This window comes from Coregonus clupeaformis, unplaced genomic scaffold, assembly GCF_020615455.1.
Source record: "Coregonus clupeaformis isolate EN_2021a unplaced genomic scaffold, ASM2061545v1 scaf0948, whole genome shotgun sequence".
Taxonomy (NCBI): Eukaryota; Metazoa; Chordata; class Actinopteri; order Salmoniformes; family Salmonidae; genus Coregonus; species Coregonus clupeaformis.
In genome coordinates this window covers 99,240-125,556 of record NW_025534402.1, presented here as the reverse complement: position 1 = coordinate 125,556, position 26,317 = coordinate 99,240, and the positions used below count along the sequence as shown (strand labels likewise).

The following is a 26,317-nucleotide window of genomic DNA, read 5'->3' as shown; positions in this document are numbered from 1 at the left end:
AGATCTTGGCCAACAACCTCCTTCCCTCAGTAAGAGCATTGAAGATGGGTCGTGGCTGGGTCTTCCAGCATGACAACGACAAGAAACGCACAGCCAGGGCAATTAAGGAGTGGCTCCGTAAGAAGCATCTCAAGGTCCTGGAGTGGCCTAGCCAGTCTCCAGACCTGAACCCAATAGAAAATCTTTGGAGGGAGCTGAAAGTCCGTATTGCCCAGCGACAGCCCCGAAACCTGAAGGATCTGGAGAAGGTCTGTATGGAGGAGTGGGCCAAAATCCCTGCTGCAGTGTGTGCACACCTGGTCAAGACCTACAGGAAACATATGATCTCTGTAATTGCAAACAAAGGTTTCTGTACCAAATATAAAGTTCTGCTTTTCTGATGTATCAAATACTTATGTCATGCAATAAAATGCAAATTAATTACTTAAAAATCATACAATGTGATTTTCTGGATTTTTGTTTTAGATTCCGTCTCTCACAGTTGAAGTGTACCTATGATAAAAATGACAGACCTCTACATGCTTTGTAAGTAGGAAAACCTGCAAAATTGGCAGTGTATCAAATACTTGTTCTCCCCACTGTATATACCTACATTTCCCAAAAATAGAGACTCTTAGCTTTCATTTGACACCCAATTTGACATGATCCTATGATTTTCACGTTGGTGCTCATGGATCCTTTTACATGGAAATGCCCATTTGTTATTACATTCTGCAGTCCATGCTGGCGGAGAGACTGGACCTCTAAAGCGGCTGGTCACAAACCCTGACCCTGGATCAGGACCCTGGACAGGAGCCTTTGCTCTTCCTTCCTTCCCGAGTCAGAACCAGGACCAACCAACGAGGGACAAAAACTCCACCACCACACAGAACACAACCAGTGGACAGGTGGACTGAACAACTTCAGTCCTGGTGGTCATCAGTGAGACAGAGGCTCTAGTCAGGGATCCAGTCTGCAGCCCAGACCCTTCTCTTCACAGTCTCAGTGAAGGGATGAAGCAGGGCCTGGGGCTGATATAGATATACCCTCCTGTTCCTATGATACAAACACCACAGTGTCCATGATGAACAGAGCAGGTCACCCTGGGCTTCAGCCTTCACAGAAAGTGGTGGGAGACCCCCCTGGTGGTAGTCTAATAGGAAGTCTGTCTTCTCCTTCAGGATCTCGTCTAATGCCTGGTGACTGGGTTCATAGAAGGCCTGCCTCAGTTACCTCATGGTTACCCCACCAATACAGACAGGGTCAGGATGAGTGTTCACCACAAGAGGTACCTAGCCTATAACACAGCACACAATCCCAACAACACCCAAACAATGGCTAGAGGTCAAGGAGGGAGCGCAAAGACTAACCACCTGAGGGTGGTTGCTTCTGTTTCTACCCCCTCTAGTGTCATTGGGTCACAACATGGGAGGCCGAGCATTAGGACGGACGCTGACAAGCCGTACGCCTGCCCCACGCTTGGGAACTGCTTCGCTGAGGCGAACTATGTGAAGAGGCACCAGACCGTTCTCACCAAGGAGAGGCCCTTCAAGTGCAAACTATGTTACAAGAGCTTCTCCTTCCTGACTAACCTTATCAGACATAGGAGTGTCCACAATGGGGAGAAATCTTAGTAATGTGGCTTGAGATGTACGCAGGGGATATCTGGGAACCATTCTTTAGCTGACATATTATAGTTATCATGTAAAGTGTCTTTGGGTACAGTAAGAGGGCATTTTGGATTACTAAATCCCTCAGTTGAGCATCTGGGTATGCTCACATTCTCACGACTTGTTGTTTGGTGTGCTGGCATTAAAGTGTAACACTACATTTCCCCCTCTGAGTTTGGTTTTGCCTGTGTTCTATTTATAACAACATAAAGTTCCTATTTTTTATTTTTTATTTTACATAATCAGGTGTTCTGGAGGCGAAAGAAATGCACAGCTGTTTAGGCTAGGTGCTGGCTAGCGGAGTAGAACACTCTAGGAGCTCAGATGCAATCATTTAATAACCAACGTTTTGATAGACAAGCTGTCTTCATCAGGATGGTACCTGTTCCTTTATGTACAAAAATAAAATAGGTGATCAAATCTGTAAGTAAATGAAAAATCATGTTGTCCTTTTGATATGAAACCTATAGGTTTCTGTCCTTGCCACTGATAGAATCTAGCCACCCATTATTTTTAGGTCAGCAGCTAGGTTTCCATCCAATTTGCGACAGATGATTATGTGAATATTCTAAAATCTGCATAAAACAGTATGCATTTTCTCACCAGACATGTGCTTCGATAAAACGGACTTTTTGTGGATAAAAGTCTGTGTGTGCTGATGTAGTGCACATAAAAATAAATGTTACAGTTCAATTCCCATGTACCGAATGAAAATACAAGTTAAATGGGTTTCCATCGCATTTTCAACTCTACTGATGGTTTTGTCACAAAAACTGTTGTGTTATATAGCAAATGTGCCTACTCTGGTCTTTGCACATGCGCTCTTGCCAACAGCTCGGAGAAACAGTGCGGGTAGGCTACCTACATTATAAGATTATTATGGATAAGAGCGATATTATTTGTATTTGTCAAACGGCAGCCAAGCATCGATCATCATGTCACCAGAATAAGACCCTTGATATTTATTGGAAAGGAGCATCAAACTCATCACCTTGCACATTCACCACCCTGTGAAATTCATCATAATTTATTTAATCTGTAGCATAATAAACTGCATGCTTTCCTGAGTCGTAGTGGGAGGACCACACAACATATCATAGCATGACTCCAAGTTTACTTCGATGTGATGGTTATTATATCAATATTTGCGCATAAAGGCGTTTCCACCGCCATTTCTTGCTTTATGAATTTTACCGACACAGAAAGATCCCACCATGTCGAATGAATAAATTGTCTCTCGGCATTTATACAATAGTTTCCGTGATTTTTTTTTTGCATGCGTCAGGTAATTCATCCGCATGAAATGGTTGGATGGAAACGTGGTTAGTTACGGTTATTTTTCTAAACAAGTCTGCTCTGAGTTTGAAAGATACTGATCGTGAATGATTTGATGTGTAACGTAATAAGCAGAACCATTTTTCAAAGAACAGCGCGCATACCCTCAGTTAGCCACGCCCTTTGAGCTATGACGCCTACCAATATAGAGCAATAGTAATGGCGTCTTTTTATAGGCACTAACGGAGGCCAGCTCCGCAATGGGTCGTTGGCCAAAGCCTATGCGGAAATTAATGGGGTTTTTTGAGTTTTTTTTGATAAACGCCGAAAATAAGGTCTGTGGACACAGGCTTAGGAGAACTTATACGTTTTGTTCTATGAGATAATCTTCATCAGCTAACATCACTTTTTGTGAATTTTGAAGCATTTATATAATCAAAACAAGCACATAAAGGCTTCATAATTCATAAAGGTCATGTTAACAGACTGATATTATCTCATAGAACAAAATGTATAAGATCTCCTAACGAACAAGAGGTAGAAAATGCTAAATCATTTGTGGTTTTTAGGACTACAAGCTGGCAAGCTATAGGCCTATAAAATCATTTCTCTTTCCTCCATCCTGCCAGCAAGAACATGCAAGAGCTGGCAAGAATAAGGCCATGACCTTGGCGATTTCCCTTCAAAATAAAAGCCCTTCAATGAAGATGGTAAAAAAATAAATAATACAAATGGTTGAAATTCGTAAGATTTTATGAGGAAATGTTAGCAGACTTAGAATGTGTTTGATGTAATTGATACCATTCCATTTATTCCACTCCAGCCCTTACCATGAGCCCGTCTTCCCCAATTAAGATGCCACCAATCTCCTGTGGTACAGTCCAATAAATGATAGGACTACACACACAAAAAACATTGTTGACCATTTAGGCTTTAAAGGATGAACAAATAAATCAAATATAAATACTTTTAATTACTCTGTATGATTTTTATTATGAAATATATCGATAATTGTGGACATTTTCTATTATTTTGGCCCTAATTATTAATTTACAAGGCGTACAGAACAGGACTCTTATTCAGAAGGATTCCAAAAATCCGTGACTCGGAAGTACTTAATTCTTCTTGGCTGCGTCACATTGCTGGACCGCAGAGTTTCTAAACCATATAATGTACTGCCTTTGGTCGGACTTTTGCCCAAACGACAAAACCCCAGTGTCCAATTACAATTTCCAGGTTAGCGTTTTTTACTTCGCGTTGGAGACAGGACTTGGTTGACAGATGTTATTTAGCTGCTAACAATGGCTAACTGTATGGTTTTTCACACTCAAATAGCCTCCGTCATGGAGGTACTGGCGAATGCAGCCGTGTCAGAGATCTGTAAACTCGTAGACGACGACTATGCAGTGTTTCGTTTGGAAATAACTCAAAGCCAGAAAGAAAACAGGACATTGCGGAGGAAACTACAGCTACTTGAACTGAAGGTGGCACGGGAGCGCGCAGAGAGGACAATGCGAGAGCGCGTCCTCGCCAGTCGTCCTAGAAGTGTCAAGATCCTCGACCGAAACAGAGGAATGGCAAGAGGTACATTTTGCAGAAGGCCAAGACTGCCGGGTTTAGCGCTCGTTCCAGCACCCCACCCCGTTCCCCTCAGCGCACATGCGGCTTTACATGCGTTAACCTCATATGGTTAACCAAAGTTGGGTGTTGGGCAGTTTTTGGATTGTATGGAATAATTCCCCTGATTACTTAGCTATCTTGAACAAAGACACAATAACCAAGATTTTGATTTACAATCATTTCCTATTATTTATCATTGAAAACAATATGATGCATGGAACATAATCAATTGATCTATAAATAGTATATCAAGAAGTTATGCGAAGTGTTACCTTACATCTTTGCCTATTCTAGACAGTGTCAAAACTGTCAATAGTGTACATTATACCATTGAGCATTGACAGTATCTAACCACCTCTTTTCCCTCAATCATTCTCAGGTGAAGGACATCTCACTGGAGGCCACAGGAGCTTTGTGAAGCCAGCGGGACACAATATATGGAGAGACGACCAACCAATCACGGTTGATGAAGGGAGTGGAACCTCAACCCAGCACATTATCATAATAGAGGTTAGTGTAATAGTGTTGCATAAAAAAAGTAGTTACTTTGTAAATCAAATGTGGCCCGTTAATTTCAGAAAGGTGCCTCTTCAGCTATTCACTTGCTTACAGTGCATTCGGAAAGTATTCAGACCTCTTCACTTTTTCCACATTTTGTTACATTACAGCCTTTTTCTAAAATTGATTAAATAGTTTTTTCCCCTCATCAGTCTACACACAATACCCCATAATGACAAAGCAAAAACAGGATTGAAATATGACTTTTACATAAGTATTCAGACCATTTACTCAGTACTTTGTTGAAGCACCTTTGGCAGCGATTACAGCCTCAAGTCTTCTTGGGTATGACGCTACACAGCTATTTTCAGGACTCTCCAGAGATGTTAGATCGGGTTCAAGTCCGTGCTCTGGCCTCTGGGCCACTCAAGGACATTCAGAGATTTGTCCCCGGCCACTCCTGCGTTGGCTTGGCTGTGTGCTTAGGGTCATTGTCCTGTTGAAAGGTGAACCTTCACCCCAGTCTGAGGTCCTGAGCAGGTTTTCCTCAAGGATCTCCCTCTGTACTTTGCTCCCGTTCATCTTTTCCTCTATCCTGACTAGTCTCCCAGTCCCTGCCGTCTGAGAAAACATCTCCACAGCATGATGCTGCCACGCTTCGCCATGCTTCACCGTAGGATGGTATTGGCCGGTGATGAGCGGTGCCTGGTTTCCTCCAGACGTGACGCTTGGCATTCAGGCCAAAGAGTTCAATCTTAGTTTCATCAGACCAGAGAATCTTGTTTCTCATGGTCTGAGAGTCCTTTGGGTACCTTTTTGGCAAACTCCAAGCGGGCTGTCATGTGCCTTTTACTGAGGAGTGGCTTCCATCTGCCACTACTATAAAGGCCTGATTGGTGGAGTGCTGCAGAGAGATGGTTGTCCTTCTGGAAGGTTCTCCCCACATCACCACAGAGGAACTCTGGAGCTCTGTCAGAGTGACCATCGGGTTATTGATCACCTCCCTGACCAAGGCCCTTGTCCCCCGATGTGCCAGATCTAGAAAGGCGGCCGATCTAGGAAAGAGTATTGGTGTTTACAAACTTCTTCCATTTTAAGAATAATGGAGCCACTGTGTTCTTGGGAACCTTCAATGCTGCAGACATTTTTTTGTACCCTTTCCCAGATCTGTGCCCTTGACACAATCTTGTCTCGGAGCTCTACGGACAATTCCTTCAACCTCATGGCTTGGTTTTTGCTCTGACATGCACTGTCAACTGTGGGACCATATATAGACAGGTGTGTGCCTTTCCAAATCATGTCCAATCAATTGAATTTACCACAGGTGGACTCCAATTAAGTTGTAGAAACATCTCAAGGATGATCAATCGAACCAGGATGCACCTTAGCTCAATTTCGATATAGCAAAACAATGTATTTCTGTTTTTATTTTTATACATTTGCAAGACCTTCTGCCAAAATCTGTTTTCACTTTGTCATTATAGGGTATTGTGAGTAGATTGATGAGGAAATGTTTTATTTAACCCATTTTAGGATAAGGCTGTAACATAACAAAATGTGGAAAAAAGTGGAAGGGTCTGAATACTTTCGGAATGCACTGTACATCTACATCCTCATTTATGAGCTTGTGAGACTTCCCTACCTGACATTGTTATCCAATTAAACTCATGTACAAATGTAAGAACCTTCTCTTTTCTTTTGTCAGTCTGCAGATGCAGAGGCTGCAGGTCCTGGGGTCAAGCAGGAGAGGGCTGAAGGAGAGGAGGACCCCCAGAACAGCAGAGACAGCCAGACTGGAGCGCAGAGTAGTCCTGCTGTAGCCACAGAGGACCCCACCACCGCCCCAGCGCAGCCCAGCAGCATCACGGAGGTCAGTGGAACGCGAACACCATCTTCAAGACAGAGACATACTCCAAGACTTCCAACGGGGCTGGGGCGACTGGGCTGTCTTCCTGCTCCCCCTCTCAGAGTATTTACTTTATGGTAACCCGACGACGGTTCTGTCCCATCAGGACTCAGGTGACGTGTTACAGACTGTCAATGATCCGTCCTGTTCATACGCTACAGAGACAGAGATGATACCTGGTGACATGCCTGTGGGCTTAGATACACAGACTAATCCAATGAGAGGATTGGAACAGGTACAGTAGTAGTGTATACTCTGAAGGGTGCCTAGATAAGAAAGGGGAGGTTCTGGTCGTAGATGAGGTGACTGTGAAAGTGGAAGGTGACACTCCTCTGACATGGAATGTAGACAAGACTCACTTAACAGAAGGACAATCGCAGGGCAACACCAGTGACTTCTTAGACTACAGGGGAAAGCTTTGAGACAAATCCAAATGTTGCACCCACTCCCCTTTACAGCTTTCAGGGATCGCAACCCAGTGTCCATGTCAATGGGGCCTTCCGATTCACACAGCCAACATCCTTTTCGATCAGGTATTGAACTCAAACGACAGGGTTAGAGCCCAGGCTCGGGGTGGGGGAGCAACATCAGGCAAAAGTAAGAGCGTTTCCCTCTGCATGTTCTGTAATAAAGGCTTCAGCTGCCCCCAGAAGGTGGAGATCCACCAGAGGGTCCACACAGGGGAGAAACCGTACAGCTGTACCCAGTGTCACATTTGCTTGGCCTAGGCTGGTGACCTGAAGAGGCACCAGAGGTCCACACAGGGGAGAAAACCCTTCAGCTGTACCCAGTGTAACATGCGCTTTGCCCATGCTGGCAACCTGAAGAGACACCAGAGGGTCCACACAGGGGATAAATAATCAGCTGATCCCAGTGTGAGAAGAGATTCTACCGCCAACACCAGCTGAAGATGCACCTGAAGGTCCACATGGGAGAGAGGTGATTCACACTGAAGGAAGAGGTTCTCAGAGAGGAGCTACCTCAGGATACACCAGCAGAAAAGCATTCCATTGAAAGTAACCATTCCCCTCGATAGCTTCTGACGTTGAGATCAAACCCTGTATTAAAGACAAAGATGAATTGTCAAAAAGATCCACAGTTGCATTTGGAATTATGACTGTAAGAGATTTCCAGTGTTGAATATTCAGGAGGAATATTGCTTCCAGACATTGTGTGATAGGCACTGAGTGTACAAAAACATAAGGAACAACTGCTCTTTCCATGACAGACTGACCAAGTGAATCCAGGTGAAACCTACAGTGTGGTTCTTATTGATGTCACCTGTTAGAATCCACTTAAATCAGTGTAGATGAAGGGCAGGAGACAGGTTAAAGTATATTTTAAGCCTTGAGACAATTGAGACATTGATTGTGTATGTGTGCCATTCAGAGGGTGAATGGGCAAGACAAAAGTTTTAGTAAGTGCCAGGCGCACCGGTTTGAGTGTGTCAAGAACTGCAACGCTGTTGTTTCCTTTGTGTATCAAGAATGGTCCACCACCCAAAGGACATCAACCAACTGACACAACTCTGGGAAGCACTGGAGACCTTTGAGTCAATGCCGCGGCGAATTGAGGATGTTCTGATGGCAAAAGGGGGTGTAACTCAATATTAGGAAGGTGTTCCTAATATTTTGTGCACTCAGTGTATAAAAAATGTGTTAGTCCTGTGTAGGCCAGTGGTTCCTAACTCCAGTCCTCGAGTACCCCCAACAGCACACATTTTTGTTGTAGCCCCAGACAAAAAAACACCTGGTTCAACTCATTAACTATGTTTCCATTAATTTGTCCAGAGATTTTTTATTGACATGTATAACATTTGCATAGAAAATAGATGTGACAATTGCCTATTGCGGTGCGTTTCAATTTAACTATCTTGTGTCGATTAAAAACAGCAGACGTCTGACTTCACATAAAACATTTTAAAAAAGTTTTTCGCTAAAATGTGTCGCGCTGCATGAGGCAAATGGTGGTCACACCAGATACTGACTGGTATTCTGATCCACACCCGTATCTTTTTTTTGAAGGTATCTGTGACCAACAGATGCACATCTGTATTCCCAGTCATGTGGAATTAGGGCCTAATTTATTTATTTCAATTGACTGATTTCCTTATATGAACTGTAATGCAGTAAAATCTTAAATTGATGCATGTTGCGTTTATATTTTTGTTCAGTATATACACACATAAATAAATCACAGACAGTGTGTCATTAGAAAAGCACCCCCACACCATAACACCTCTTCCTCCATGCGGTGGGAACTACACATGCAGAGATCATCCGTTCACCTACTCTGCGTCTCACAAAGACACGGCAGTTTGAACCAAAAATCTCATATTTGGACTCATCAGACCAAAGGACACATTTCCACCGGTCTAATGTCCACTGCTCGTGTTTCTTGTCCCAAGCAAGTCTCTTCTTCTTATTGGTGACCTTTGGTAGTGGTTTCTTTGCAGCAATTCGACGATGAAGGCCTGATTCACTCAGTCTCCTCTGAACAGTTGATGTTGAGATGTGTCTGTTACTTGAACTATGTGAAGCATTTATTTGGGCTGCAATTTCTGTAGCTGGTAACTCTAATGAACTTATCCTCTGCAGCAGAGGTAACTCTGGGTCTTCCTTTGCTGTGGCGGTCCTCATGTGAGCCAGTTTCATAATAGCGCATTATGATTTTTGCGACTGCACTTGAAGAAACGTTCAAAGTTCTTGACATTTTCCGTATTGACATTGACCTTCATGTCTTAAGGTAATGATGGACTGTCGTTTCTATTTGCTTATTTGAGCTGTTCTTGCCATAATATGGACTTGGTCTTTTACCAAATAGGGCTATCTTCTGTATACCACTCCCCTACCTTGTCACAACACAACTGATTGGCTCAAACGCATTAAGAAGGAAATAAATTCTACAAATTAACTTTTAACAAGGCACACCTGTTAATTGAAATGCATTCAAGGTGACTACCTCATGAAGCTGGTTGAAAGAATGCCAGAGTGTGCAAAGCTGTCGTCAAGGCAAAGGGTGGCTACGTTCAAAGAATCTCAAATATAAAATATATTTTGATTTGTTTAACACTTTTTGGGTTACTATATGATTCCATGTGTTATTTCATAGATTTGATGTCTTCACTATTATTCTACAATGTAGAAAATCGTAAAAATAAAGAAAAACCCTGGAATGAGTAGGTGTGTCCAAACCTTTGACTGGTAGTGTATATAATTTATACTATATATACACACACACACACACACAGTGCCTTCGGAAGGTTTCTTATTTTTAAAATCTTTATATATTCAAACCCTTCTACTCAGTACTTTGTTGAAGAAAAACACCTTTGGCAGCGATTACAGCCTCGAGTCGAATCTTGGGTACACTCAAAAAATTAGGGATTCAACAAAGGGTTATTCTAAGATCCTCAAAGTTCTTTTGAAGAACCTTAGGGTTCTGGCACTGAAAATTACCTCTAAAAGGTTCTTCCAAGAACCCCATAGGAGGTGGGGTTCATCGAGGAACCTCCTTAGTTGGTGGGGGTTCTTGCAGGAACCTAACTGCCCAGCTGAAACATTTGGATTTGAAAGGACAGCAGGTGCAGGCACTTAACTAAATGTTTTAAGATCTCCTCAATTGAAGGTAAGGTTTGTCCCTTGTATGATCCTAAATTGATATTGTTTTATGATGATGCCATCTATCTTTTCATATTTGTGCAAATCTGTCTAAAACAGAAAATGGATACAATTCAATGGATATCAATCAACAAAGAGGTAACGTTATTATGCTATAAGAATATGTTGAAGGCTAGCTGTATTGGGTGCAGATGAATGAACTGCTCACTTTTGTGTCTGTGTCTTCAGGTATACAGACAGGAGGCATACAATGGTATATCAATTGGTTTTGGTGTATATCATGTAGATCACATGTACCATCCTCCTCCCTTACCTCTTAAATGAAAATCCCATAGGCCTCTACATTATGGACTTGGTATGTGTATGAAAACCATTATCACATTTACCACAAAAACCAAGGTATGAATACTGTTGTGTGCATGTTTTGTTAAACATCTGTATAATTAAAATTCACCCTCCCTACACTGATGAATATAACAGGAAACCTCTTCGATCACCACACTGCAAAATCATTATGGCTATGGATACGGAGAACATCAACTCATTAACATCAACACGCCAGAGGATATACCCATTGGACTTGGGACTCTGCTGGGAGTTGACCTCCTATTTTGATTTTTTTATTCTGCTTTCCCACTAAAATCATAATAGATATTGACAACTAAAATATTGTGTTATTGTTATGCGTATTATTACTACTAATTAATAATAATTAGGGAGGGGGTAGTTCAACAAATTAACCCAAAAAGGTTATTCAAAAGGTTACTTTGAGGATCTGCTAAAGGGTTCTTCGAAGAACTTATAGGGGTTCCCCACAGTTTCAATTTGAAGAACCCCTAAAGGATCCTCCAGGAACCTTTACCTTTTAGAGTGTATGACGCTACAAGCTTGGAACACCTGTATTTGGGGAGTTTCTCCCATTCTTCTCTGCGGATCGTCGCTGCACAGCTATTTTCAGGTCTCTCGAGATGTTCGATCGGGTTCTAGTCCAGGCTCGCCACTCAAGGACATTCAGAGACTTGTCCCAGAGCCACTCCTGCGTTGTCTTGGCTGTGTACTTCATCGTTGTCCTGTTGGAAGGTGAACCTTCACCCCAGTCTGAGTTCCTGAGCACTCTGGAGCAGGTTCTCCCATCTCCACAGAGGAACTCTAGAGCACATTTAGACCAAGGCCCTTCTCCCCCGATTGCTCAGTTTGGCCGGGCGGCCAGCTCTAGGAAGAGTCTTGGTGGTTCCAAACTTCTTCCATTTAAAAATGATGGAGCCACTGTGTTCTTGGGGACCTTCAATGCTGCAGAAATGTTTTGGTACCCTTCCCCAGATCTGTGCCTCGACACGATCTTGTCTCGGAGGTCTCACGAACAATTCCTTCGACCTCATGGCTTGGTTTTTGCTCTGACACGCACTGTGTGTCAGAGCTTATATAGACAAGTGTGTGCCTTTCCCAATCATGTCCAATCAATTGAATTTACCACAGGTGGACTCCAATCAAGTTGTAGAAACATCTCAAGGATGATCAATGGAAACAGGATGCACCTGAGCTCAATTTCGAGTCTCATAACAAAGGGTGTGAATACTTATGTAAATAAGGTATTTTTGTTTTTCATTTTTAATAAATTAGCAAGAATGTCTAAACCCTTTTTCGCTTTTGTCATTATGGGGTATTGTGTGTAGATTGCTGAGATTTTTATTTATTTATTCCATTTTAGAATAAGGCTATAACGTAACAAAATGTGGAAAAAGTCGAGGGGTCTGAATACTTTCCGAAGGCACGGTATATAGCAACACCTCCCCCATACACATTCCTGTCTCTTCTATAGATGTTATATCCTTGTATTGGTACTGCTGTATCATCAAAGGAATTCTCTAAGTGAGTCGCAGAAATGGCTAATATATGAATGCTATCTGATGTTAGCAAGTTATTGATTTAATTAACCTTATTTCTAAGGCTACATATATTAATATGAGCAATTTTTTTTCCCTTTCCTGGGTAGCTTCTCAGAGATAGACAGACATAATATGGAAAAGAACAAACAAAGTATGAGAAAAAAAAACATCAGTCCATTAATCAGTTGGGGTGTGTGTGTTTGCTGCGGTGTACGAACCCATAGGCTTGGCTCGCTCATCCATTCCAGGCTTTTGGGAGGAGGGTGGACAATGAGCCTGTCATAAGCGGATGTAAGCAATGTACCCACGCACTTTAGCAGCTTTCATAAGTTATTTTCTCTTCTGGCACACAGCTTCAAAAGCTTGAAGAATTTTGTCGAGAATAATGGGCAATTGTTGGTTAATCCAGGTGTGGAAAGCTCTTAGACTTACCCAGAAAGGCTCAAAGCTGTAATCGCTGCCAAAGGTGATTCTAACATGTGTTGACTCAGGGGGTTAAATACTTACAGTGGGGAAAAAGTATTTAGTCAGCCACCAATTGTGCAAGTTCTCCCACTTAAAAAGATGAGAGAGGCCTGTAATTAAGAAGTTGGACTGTTACAGGTCTGTGAGAGATTTCTGGCTCTCACAGACCTGTAACTTCTTCTTTAAGAGGCTCATCTGTCCTCCACTCGTTACCTGTATTAATGGCACCTGTTTGAACTTGTTATCAGTATGAAAGACACCTGTCCACAACCTCAAACAGTCACACTCCAAACTCCACTATGGCCAAGACGAAAGAGCTGTCAAAGGACACCAGAAACAAAATTGTAGACCTGCACCAGGCTGGGAAGACTGAATCTGCAATAGGTAAGCAGCTTGGTTTGAAGAAATCAACTGTGGGAGCAATTATTAGGAAATGGAAGACATACAAGACCACTGATAATCTCCCTCGATCTGGGGCTCCACGCAGGATCTCACCCCCGTGGGGTCAAAATGATCACAAGAACGGTGAGCAAAATCCCAGAACCACTCGGGGGGACCTAGTGAATGACCTGCAGAGAGCTGGGACCAAAGTAACAAAGCCTACCATCAGTAACACACTACGCCGCCAGGGACTCAAATCCTGCAGTGCCAGACGTGTCCCCCTGCTTAAGCCAGTACATGTCCAGGCCCGTCTGAAGTTTGCTAGAGTGCATTTGGATGATCCAGAAGAGGATTGGGAGAATGTCATATGGTCAGATGAAACCAAAATAGAACTTTTTGGTAAAAACTCAACTCGTCATGTTTGGAGGACAAAGAATGCTGAGTTGCATCCAAAGAACACCATACCTACTGTGAAGCATGGGGTGGAAACATCATGCTTTGGGGCTGTTTTTTCTGCAAAGGGACCAGGACGACTGATCGTGTAAAGGAAAGAATGAATGGGGCCATCGTGAGATTTTTGAGTGAAACCTCCTTCCATCAACAAGGGCATTGAAGATGAAACGTGGCTGGGTCTTTCAGCATGACAATGATCCCAAACTCACCGCCCGAACAACGAAGGAGTGGCTTCGTGAGAAGCATTTTCAAGGTCCTGGGTGGCCTAGCCGGTCTCCAGATCTCAACCCCACGAAAATCTTTGGAGGGAGTTGAATGTCTGTGTTGTCTAGCGACAGCCCCAAAACATCACTGCTCTAGAGGAGATCTGCATGGAGGATGCCAAAATAACAGCAACAGTGTGTGAAAACCTTGTGAAGACTTACAGAAAACGTTTGACCTGTGTCCCCCCAGATCGAGGGGGGATTATCAGTGATGTATGCATGTCTTCGGCTCATCCTAATAATTGCTCCCACAGTTGAATTACCTGGCTTCAAACCAAGCTGCTTACCTGTGCAGATTCGGTCTTCCCAGCCTGGTGCAGGTCTACAATTTTATTTCTGGTGTCCTTTGACGGCTAGTTGGTCTTAGCCCTGTAGTGGAGTTTGGAGTGTGACTGTTTGAGGTTGTGGACAGGTGTCTTTTATACTGATAACAAGTTCAAACAGGTGCCATTAGCCCTAGGTATTGAGTGGAGGACAGAGGAGCCTCTTAAAGAAGAGTTACAGGTCTGTGACCAGAAATCTTGCTTGTTTGTAAGGTGACCAAATACTTATTTTCCACCATAATTTGCAAATACATTCATAAAAATTCCTACAAAGTGATTTTCTGAATTTTTTTTCTCCAATTTGTCTGTCATGATTGACGTGTACCTATGATGAAAATTACAGGCCTCTCTCATCTTTTTTTAATCAACACCCACAATTGGTGGCTATAATACTTTTCCCCCCACTGTATAACAAAGTATTAGAAACTTTTGTTATTGACCAAATACTTATTTTTTCCACCATAATTTGCAAATAAATTCATTAAAAAATCCTACAATTTGATTTTCTGGAATTTTTTTCTCATTTTGTCTGTCATAGTTGACGTGTACCTATGATGAAAATTACAGGCCTCTCTCATCTTTTTAAGTGGGAGAACTTGCACAATTGGTAGCTGACTAAATACTTTTTCCCCCATGTATCTAATTATGATATAATAGTGTTTTATTTTTTATACAAATATTATAATTTTACTTCCACTTTGACATCTATTATGTGTAGATCGTTGACAACTAAATGTGGAAAAAGTCAAGGGGGTGTGAATACTGTTCTGAAGGCACTGTATATGATTTCCCCAAATGCTTATTTCATCCATTCATCTACTTAATTTCTCTACAAGACACTTTTAATGAGAAAATTAATGTAGTTTCTCATGCAGATTTGTAGTTTAGGTATGTGTATGTGTGGTTTTCATATGGTGTATTTAAAATATGTTTATATTTAATAAACACAAAGTGGAAATTTTCATTCTAAGTCTTTCATTGAGACTCTCTTTAGTATACATTACATCTGATATCACCCTATTTTGCATTCACCTGACACGCTTTATAACTAAATATATAGTAAACTCCAAAGTATTGGGACAGTGGCACGTTTTGTTGTTTTGGCTCCACCCACGTTTTGGCTTACTGTAATCCTACACTTCCCACACACAAACACCTACTGTACATGTCAAAATAGTTTAGTCAGGTTTGTCTGATGACATTTGACTTATCATACTGACTTATTTTTACCCACAACATCATATTTATGTCCACCATGATGGGGGTTTAACAATGATGAAGTCATTATTTAACTACAGTATAGGACTCAAACATCTGTGTGTATGTACCTGAGGGAGTATATGTCTGTGTAATCTATATCACCTCTCTCTTCCAGGAGGAGGAGGGTCCAGAGGTGCTGCTGATGAAGGAGGGGATGTGAAGAGGGTCTGGGGAACCCTGGGGGCCCATGGTCATGGAGGACAACCAGACTACACCTCCTCCTGAACCCACAGAGGAACCAGCTGAGCAGCAGACCACACACAGTCTCACTGAGGTGAGCCCACTGTGAACTACTGTCCGAATGGTATTTGGTCAGGTCTTAATTCATTTTGTCTTAAGTGTGGGACCATGCCATTGAATTATCCAACCATTAATATTGTATTAAATCAACTAACATGTTTGCGTTGTACTATATGTAATCCCTCATTGCCCAATCAGAAGATGCTCCCATAGCAGGTGCTCATATCAGATTTCTTGATCCAACATCCTCTCCTCTGTATCTCTTACAGTCCGTAGACATGGAGGATGAAGCCTGATCTTCTCCTGGTCAAAGAGGAGACTAATAGAAGACAGACCAGAGCATTGATCTGCTGAGTGGACTAAAGATGGGGGAAGCAAGGTAAGGGAGAGAAAATACATATAGCATATATACAGTAATATATCTTCAGTGGGAATAATGATACTCCTGGCTATAGTTTTCTTCATTCATAAGATTAAATCAATACAACTTATGTTTGCATACAAAAACACACATTATAATGTATGAACTTGACCAGCTAATTGACAAAATCAAACTCCATATGTAGAGTTTTTCTCTGCCATGTTTGTGAAGTCTATTTTCTAACCTCTTCCTGCAGGGTAATTGGCTGGAGGCTAACAGAGGATACTGGGCGACCATCTTGGATTCCCAGACCCAGACGGGTGCAGCCAAGGGCCCGGGGACAACATCACTGAGCAGTCCAGGACCAGAGCGACATAATGGAGATCAGCGGATGGGACAGCGTCCTCAACTCTGGGTTGGGAACAACAGTGTTAACCACAACCAGAAACAGATAGTCGAACACAAAACAACAACCAATCATATTATCCATGACACAAACTGCCTGAGAACAGGTGAGGATTAGATTTGCCGGTCTACGGGGACAGGGAGGTGTCCCTATGCAGGAGAGAACGACACAGACTGCTAGCGATGCTCCATCCTGCTCTATCGTTGTGATTCAGAGACCCCTCGGTTGCCCCCCCACACAGGTGCAGCCTTCACCATGCCTTCTATAGGATCTATCAACTGGAACATGGAGCCTGTGACAACACAGACACTCCCTGGCCTTCGTCCTCCTCACACTCTCCTAATGTTAAACCAGACCTCAGACAATGCCAGTGCCTCAATACTAAATGGATACACAAGCCTATTGACAAATGACAGTAGTAGTAACGCTATCAGCAGATCCGGTGGCAAAGAGAAGCGCTTCCCATGTTCGTTCTGTGGGAAAGTCTTCAGTTTCCCCAAACAGGTGGAGATCCACCAGAGGATGCACACGGGGGAGAAACCATTCAGCTGCCACCTGTGCCGGGCCAGTTTCTCCCACTCGTCCAGCCTGAAGAGGCACCAGAGGGTCCACACAGGGAGACCTACAGCTGCCCCCCAGTGTGAGAAGAGGTTCTCCCCACCAGCACCAACTGAAGAGGCACCTGAAGGTCCACACGGGAGAGAGGCCATTTGCCTGTTATCACTGCGGGGAAGAGGTTCTCAGAGAAGAGATACCTCAGTATACACCAGCAGAAAATGCACACGGCCCATGTATAGTAGACATACAGTGCTATGAAAAAGTATTTGCCCCCTTTCTAATTTTCTCTACTTTTGCATATTTGTGATACTGAATGTTATCAGATCTTCAACCAAAACCTAATATTAGATCGAGGGGAAACATACGTGGAACAAATAACACAACAATTTATTCATTTCATAAACAAAGTTATGCAACACCCAATTCCCCTGTGTGAAGAAGTAATTGCCCCCTTACACTCAATAACTGGTTGGGCCACCTTTAGCTGCAATGACTCCAACCAAATGCTTCCTGTAGTTGTTGATCAGTCTCTCACGTCACTGTGGAAATTTTCCATCTTCCATGCAGTGTTTCTCATGCCGTGTAATTTCCAAGCATGAACTGCTCGTTTCAAGTCCTGCCACAACATCTACATTGGGATTAGTCTGGACTTTGACTGGAAAAGCCATTAAAACTTCAAATTTGTTGCTTTTAAGCAATTTCTGGACTTGATTGTATGTTTTGGATCATTGTCTTGCTGCATGACACGCTGCGCTTCAGCTTCCAAGCTCACAGACGGATGGTCTGACATTCTCCTCGTAGAATTCTCTGATACAGAGCAGAATTCATGGTTCCTTCTATTAAGGCAAGTCGTCCAGGTCCTGAGGCAGCAAAGCATCCCCAAACCATCACACCACCACCACCATGCTTGACCTTTGGTATGATGCTCTTTCAATGGAATGCAGTTTTGGTTTTCTCAAATATGAAAAAAGTAGAGAAAATTAGAAAGGCAAATACTTTTTCATAGCACTGTATAATGTAGTCCTAGTTAGTTGGTTTGTAGTTATTTCTGTTGGTTTTGGATGTAGTAGGGAACTGGATGAGATGAACTGAGGAAAGAATGAGTATGATGAGGCAGAGTAGATGATTGGTGAAGGTTGGTGTGATGGTGTCTTAAAAATGCTTAATTGATGAAAAGTACAACCTTGTCCTGTTGTTTGATTATGTTTTTATAATGAGGAAATGATAGTGCCTTAATTCATGCTTACCTGACAAAAGTATTGAACATTCATTTATTTTGGTTATTGAACCAAAATAAATGTGGTCTCAATGCATTTCATCCGGTAACGAATTACGTAATGGAATTCAGCTCATGGGTCCCCGATCTATATACTATACAGAAATCCATAATTATGGATATAAATATAATTTGAGCCGCTTCTGATGTATCCTGAATAGGGTACGCAAAGGTAGAGAAATATGTATTATCCGTATTTTTCATATTTGGTATTATTCTACACACACTGGCTATTATTGTGGAGATGATCTCCACCACAAACAAGACCACTTTGGTTGATCCGGACCAGACAAAATCTGGAAACCATCAGACGTCTATGTTTCATAAGTTTGGTCATCATAGTAGAGAACCATACAGCCACAGTAGAGTTAAGTACAGTAGAGTACTTTCTCGTATGTGTTACACCTGTGCTGGCCTGTCATCTCGTTAGTCAGAAGGTGTTTCACCTGTGCTAGCACAGGTGATATTTAAGAGCGGCTAGTGCTCCAGTTGGCTTGAGAGATGTGGAGGGCTAACAGTTGGTGCTCGGTATTTGATTTATAAAAAACAATCCTTTATCTGTGTTCCCTGTTTTAGTTTGCTCACCTTTTTGTTTGCTCCTATCTTTAAGTTTGGTGTGGGTTTTGAATTTCGTTTGCCTTTTTCTTGGGCAAATTTAATGGGCGCTCAGGGTGGGTATATTTTGCAGTGTTGCTAGTCAACTTTCAGTGGACACCCCCATGAGTGTCTTTCAGGGAACCTCCTACGAAACCCACCTGTTTGCCATTTTTCGTTTCTTGCTGGGGAATGTAACAAAATGGGGGCTCGTCCGGGAGATCTTCATGCCCTGGAGTATGGTATCCTCTAATGCCTACTCTGAAGCTCTGCTTTGCCCAGATATTTGAGTGTTCAAAAGACACTTTTGTGGTAGAGTTTCTGTCAATGACATCCACCCTGAGGAGTTCTAATCATTTTTGAAAGTTGCATAAACACACAAGCTAATAAAGTTAAAAAAAAAAAAAGCCATGGACTTTGGTTAAAGCATTTGTGGAAAACCCTACATGGAAGATGCTAGATAAATGTACGAAGGTTGGAGTCTGCCCGTCATTACATCAAAGTTGCACATGCCGATTCAAAAGCAGTATTCAAAGAGCTGGTCTATACTGCTTTGGTGGAGGTGAAATCCTTCCGGAGAGAGGGAGGATGATGAAAGGTTCCTACGGGTGGTAGAGTACACCCCAGTAGTTTTAACTGCGAGAGATAGAACTAAAAGGCAAAAGGAAACAGAAACTGAGCTTGAGCCAAGGGAAAGGGAAAGAGAATATACAGCCAGATTAGAACAGGAACATGAGCATACCATTCGATTGAGAGAGATGGATCTGAAGCACTCCGAATCCAGTCAGGCCATCCCTACACCCTCAACAGAGTTCTGATCTTGGTCGGAACAGCCCGACTTGTACCGCCTTTCAACGAAAATTGAGGTGGACGTGTATTTTACTCTGTTTGAGCGGATTGCCGCATCCCCTAAAATGGCTGCGAGTTTGGTGGAGAAAGAATAATGGTCTGGGGCTGTTTGTTCGGGCTAGGCCCCCTTAGTTCCAGTGAAGGAAATATTAACGCTACAGCATACTATGACATTCTAGACGATTCTGTGCTTCCAACTTTGTGGCAACAGTTTGGGAAGGACCTTTCCTGTTTCAGCATGACAATGCCCCCAACAAAGCGAGGTCCATACAGAAATTGTTTGTCGATCGGGTGTGGAAGAACTTGACTGGCCTGCGCAGAACCCTGAACCTCAACCCCCATCGAAACACCTTTGGGATTCATTGGACCCTAACTGCAAGCCAGGCCTAATCGTCCAACATCAGTGCCCGACCTCACTAAAGTCCCTGCACAAATGTTCCAACAACTAGTGGAAAGCCTTCCCAGAAGACTGGATGCTGTTAAAGCAGGGAACCAACTCCATATTAATGCCCATGGTTTTGGAATGAGATGTTTGATGAGCAGTGTCCATACTTTTCGGGTCATGTAGTGGTATTTAGTCACTGCTCCCCTCCAAAGTGTACGCTGCTTTATCTCTTGACCAGAGCTCAGATTATGACACTGTTCAGCTGCTATCTTTCAGGCTTATGAGTTGATCTCAGAGGCATACAGACAACAGTTCCGTAAATGACAAAATACAGAATCACAAAGCCATGTTGAATTGGCAAGGGAGCAAGCATGTCTTTTGATCGGTGGTTTGGTTCTCAAGAGGTCAAGGACCTTGAGGATTTAAAGACACTCATCAAGCACTGCAGCAGTAATGAAAGTAGGAAAGTGTATCTATAGGCTTGCGTTGTTGTTATTATTAGCGGCTTGGGTCTTTTTAATGAGAAATTTTCACTTTTTCTGTTCATCGGAGTAACAACATGAATTTGTGCATGAGGCAACAAATAATGTGGTGCAACTCGAGTTTCGCCATCAGCTGGAAGACGGTGTCCCTTTTTGGTCAGTGTCAGTGGAGGAAAGGGAGAGCGGAGGGATGTTGAGAGGCGGACCCTCAGTCTGCTGCTCTCTCCCTCCGCTGAGACTGACCATCAGATGCAGGCACACATCAGCCCAGTAAAATAAAAAATAAAAAGCAAATTATTTAAATGCATGCTCACTCAGCTGTGCTTCACAAGTAATACAACAATGGATCTATTACCGCTGTGATCATATAGCTATCTCAAATTCTGAAATATATATTTTTTTAATGGCCCAAACAACAATGCATTGGCATTGCAATTCAAGCAAAGCCAATATGCAGTGATAATGAATTGGGCCTATAGCCTACTGCACAAACCTCATTGCTACAGTACTGTTTTGAATTGGTTAATGTTGCATAGGCTTACGTTTTTTTAAGTCGTAAAAAATCTGAGCTGTAGATCTCGGCTTGCATTTTGACTCAATGCGATCTTGACACAGAAAAGGTTGGTGACCACTGTTCTAGAGTTTTCCCTGTTAACACTATCAACGTTTCCCTTTACTGTGGCAATTGTGATCGAATCAATGCAATATTAGCCACTTTCAATGCAACATACCGAAACAAAACAAACTATGGAAGAGATTTTGTTGTGGCAGAACGCATCGGAGTAGGATTCCATTGCATTGACACGCACTACTCACCCGTACTCTACACAGACTGGTGCGGCATAAACAATCAGAGCTGCAGTAGGCCTATATGCAAATAGACCATTGCCATATATGGATCTGTGCCATTTACTTTGAACTGGACTACATTTACAGCATGAGCAGTCGTGAGTAGATGCGCTTGTTTTGAGGATCAAGCGAGAGCTGTATGTAGCCACGTGTGCACATTTTGTTCATATACTTTGCTAGTTAGTGAGTTATTAGTCCAGGTTATAGATCATTTGTAGTCAGTAATAGGGGAGTGATTGTTTCCTACAAGAGCACAAAACGTGTACATTTCTAGACATCTTTGAAAAGCAAGTCAGGTAAAGAGCATTTTTTTGTCTTAAAGGGGGCAGTGTTGTATTTTTGAGACAGGTTTGAATAAGCTAAGTAGCCAGTAGGCAGAGGGTAGTAATTTGTCTGATTCTCTGTAATAATGGTATGGGAATAATAATGCATTTGATTTTTGTAAAGTGGTTTCTTGCATCAAACAACACAACAACATTTTCAGTCACCGCCTTGTCTGAAGGACAAGTGGATAAACAGGTTAATTTCAAGCCCTGCATGTTTTCTTTCAAAAGTCTCATGGGAATGTAGGCCTACATTGAACACCACACATTGGCTGCTACTAGGCTGAATGATAGAACAGCTATTTCCATGTTAAAATGTTATGGGATCATTTTTCTCCATTGTTTTTTGATGGTAGGCCTCTCTGGTAGGTCTGTGGTCCTCTGTAGCTCAATTGGTAGAGCATGGAGCTTGTAACGCCAGGGTAGTGGGTTTGATCCCGGGACCACCCATACAGTGGGGAAGTATTTAGTCAGCCACCAACTGAAAAGTTCTCCCACTTAAAAAAGATGAGAGAGGCCTGAATTTTCATCATAGTTTCACTCACACTACGTGACAGATAAATTGAGAAAGAAAATCCAGAAAATCACATTGTAGGATTTTTAATGAATTTATTTTTAAAATTATGGTGGGGAAAATAAGTATTTGGTCTTACCACAAACAAGCAAGATTTCTGGCTCCCACAGACCTGTAACTTCTTCTTTAAGAGGCTTATGTCCTCCCTCGTTACCTGTATTAATGGCACCTGTTTGAACTTGTTATCAGTATAAAAGACACCTCTGTGGCACCTCAAACAGTCCTGCACTCCAAACTCCACTATGGCCAAGAATAGAGCTGTCAAAGTACAAGAAACAAAATTGTGATGCACCAGGCTGGGAAGACTGAATCTGCAATAGGTGAAAGCAGCTTGGTTTGAAGAAATCAACTGTGGGAGCAATTATTAGGAAATGGAAGACCTATAAGACCACTGATAATCTCCCTCGATCTGGGGCTCCACAAGATCTCTCCTCGTTGGGTCAAAATGATCACAAGAACGGTGAACAAAAATCCCAGAACCACACGTTCAAGGACCTAGTGATTGACCTGCAGAGAGCTGGGACCAAAGTAACAAAGCCTACCTCTGCTCCAACACACTCCCTGGACTCAAATCCTGCAGTGCCAGACGTGGTCCCCCCTAGCTTAAGCCAGTACATGTCCAGGCCGTCTTGAACTTTGCTAGAGTGCATTTGGATGATCCAGAAGAGGGATTGGGAGAATGTCATATGGTCGAGCGAAACCAAAATAAAACTTTTTGGTAAAACCTCAACTCAATGGAAATATTTGGAGGGACAAAGAGAAATGCTGAGTTGCATCCAAAGAACACCATGCCTACTGTGAAGCATGGGGGTGAATCTGCTTTGGGGAACTGTTTTTTCTGCAAAGCGGACCAGGACTGACTGATCCGTGCCAAGGAAAGAATGAATGGGGCCATGTATCGTGGAGATTTTTTGAGTGAAACCTCCTTCCATCAGCAAGGGCATTGAAGATGAAACGTGGCTGGGTCTTTCAGCATGGCACATCCCGAAACACACCTCCCGGGCAACGAAGGAGTGGCTTCCTAAGAAGCATGTTTTTCCCAAGTTCCTGGAGTGCAGCTAGCCAGTCTGATCTCAACTCTATAGAAAATCTTTGGAGGGAGTTGAAAGTCTATGTTGCCATGTGACAGCCCCAAAACATCACTGCAACAGTGTGTAAACCTTTGAAGACTTACAGAAAACGTTTGACCTGTGCATTGCCAACAAAGGGTATATAACAAAGTATTGAGCAACTGTTATTGACCAAATACTTATTTTCCACCGCTATAATTTGCAAATAAATTCATTAAAATCCACTACAATGTGATTTTCTGTTTCCTCATTTCTGTCATAGTTGACGTGTACCTACGATTAAAATTACAGGCCTCTCTCATCTTTTAAGTGGGAGAACTTGCCTTGGTGGTGACTAAACCGTCTTTTTCCCCCCACTGTACGTAAAAAATGTATGCACACATAGACTGTAAGTCGCTTTGGATAAAATTGGTCTACTAAATGGCATATTATTATGATTAAATAGCCACAGTATTTGCCTACATTTTATTCAAAACTGTAACTTAAAGCAGGTACCACCTCAGTGTTCACAGTAAATTATGGAAGTTGACAGAAATTTCACAACGTTCAAGTTCGCTCAGCAGACCTGGGGAAATTTGCTCAGTGCTGGAAAAAAATGAGAAGGAACATTGTTTGTGCCTACTGATTTCCCATTAAAGTATATTCAATTCCGCAGTGTAATTCCGTTACTGATTTTTCCAGTAATTCCGTTACAGAATTGGTAACAGAATTACCGAGTTTTAATCGCTTAATAATTCATAAACAAACTTGATTTCGATAAAAATACTTGACAACTAATTGGTACGTTATACTTATTACTTGTGAACTTCCCATTATCCACTCCTCTTTGCTTGAGGGAGAGAAATTAGAAAATATCTTAAAAGTAATGTGGGTTTTTGGTACTTGGAATTACTACAAGGCGCAAGGCAAATAATTTCTTAAAATTTTCCCTGAGCAAAAATAACGCAACATATATAGTATGTCCATAACACCTGCTATCACAGCTTATTGTGAGATGGACACAAATTACTTATTCAAAATTGCGTGACAGGCACATGAAAAAAACCACTTTTTTCGTGTGTATTACCAGTTTTCTTTATTCATAATGTATTTGTGTACATTACACAAATTTCAATTTGTTGTGGCTTCTAACATTAGCTAGGCTGGGGTTAGGGTTAAAGGTTAACACGCTGGAGTAAGTACAGAGCGCATTCGGAAGGTATTCAGACCCCTTCCTTTTCCACATTTTGTTACGTTACAGCCTTATTCTAAAATTGATTAAATAGTTTTTTCCTCATCCAATCTACACACAATACCCCATAATCAATATCTAAAACAGGTTTTTAGAAATGTTTGCAAATGGGGATTTAATATAAAAATCAGAAATACCTTATTTACATAAGTATATTCAGACCCTGCTATGAGACTTGAAAATGAGCACTCAGGTGCATCCTGTTTCCATTGATCTTTATTTTAATTTAATTTTTTACCTTTATTTAACTAGGCAAGTCAGTTAAGAACAAATTATTCTTATTTGGGGATGTGGGCTGGGTTTAAAAAATAAAATAATATAGGAAAAAAACACACATCCCGACACGAGAGACAGGCACTGACAGGCTTGAGTTTGCCCAAAAAGGCACCTGGACTCTCAGACCATGAGAAACAACATTCTCTGGTCGATGAAACCAAGATTGAATCGTTTGGCCTGAATGCCAAGTCACGTCTGGAGGAAACCTGGGCACACCATCCCTACGGTAAAGCATGGTTGCTTGGCAGCATCATACTGTGGGGTTGTTTTCAGTGGCAGGGACTGGGAGACTAGTCAGGATCAAGGGAAAGATGAATTAGCAAAGAACAGAGAGATCCTTGATGGAAACCTGCTCCAGAGCACTCAGGACCTCAGACTGGGGTGAAGCGTTCACCTTCCAACAGGACAACGACCCTAAGCACACAGCTAAGACAATGCAGGAGTGGCTTCAGGATAAGTCTCTGAATGTCACCGAGTGACCCAGCCAGAGCCCGGACTTGAACCCGGTCCTAATCTCAGAGACCTGAAAATAGCTTTGCTGCTTGAATGCTCCCCATCCAACCTGATGAGCCAGAGAGGATCTATAGAGAAGAATAGGAGAAACTCCAAATCAGGTGTGCCGAAAGCTTATAAGGCGTCATACACAAGAAGACTCCGAGGCTGTAATCACTGAAAGATGCTTCAACAAGTTTTGAGTAAAGGGTCTGAATATCTTGTGTAAATGTGATATTTCCGTTTTTTTTTACATTTGCACAAAAAAATTAAAAACCTGTTTTGCTTTTTCATTATTGGGCATTGTGTGGCAGATTAATGAGGAAAAAAAGCAATTTAATCAATTTTAGAATAAGCTGCTCTTACATAACAAAATGTGAAATCCCAGGGATCTAGTACCTTCGAATTCACTGTTGAAGTATGTCTGTGATAAATCTGTTGATATATTATAAATATATAATATAAAATCTAAATTGGAGAAAATTGTACTTAAAGTATATTCTTAGTATAATGGATAAATAGCTAAACAAATATATTTTGAATACACCTGTTTACTTACTTGTATATTTTCTCAAATTAGAAGTATACTCAAATTCAAATCCAGTGTAAATTAAGTTTTGATGTAGTTGACTTAATCAAGCTGTCATTGTATTATTAGTATACTAGCAGATCAATGGATCGAATTCCTGGGTATTTTTTCTTTTTACAAATGAAGTGGGTATTTATAATGTGTTTCAAGTATACTTTTTACA

General features: G+C 42.0%; 1 protein-coding gene across 1 annotated transcript; it reads left to right on the top strand.

Annotated features, from left to right (window-relative positions):
* The first annotated feature begins 4,063 nt into the window (after window positions 1-4,063).
* Window positions 4,064-15,759, top strand: LOC123481262. The gene is made up of 4 exons (XM_045217162.1): window positions 4,064-4,508; window positions 4,924-5,054; window positions 6,748-6,912; window positions 15,715-15,759. The coding sequence occupies exons 1-4, from the start codon at window positions 4,226-4,228 to the stop codon at window positions 15,757-15,759; spliced, it is 624 nt and encodes a 207-aa protein (XP_045073097.1). The 5' UTR covers window positions 4,064-4,225.
* The last annotated feature ends 10,558 nt before the right edge of the window (window positions 15,760-26,317 follow it).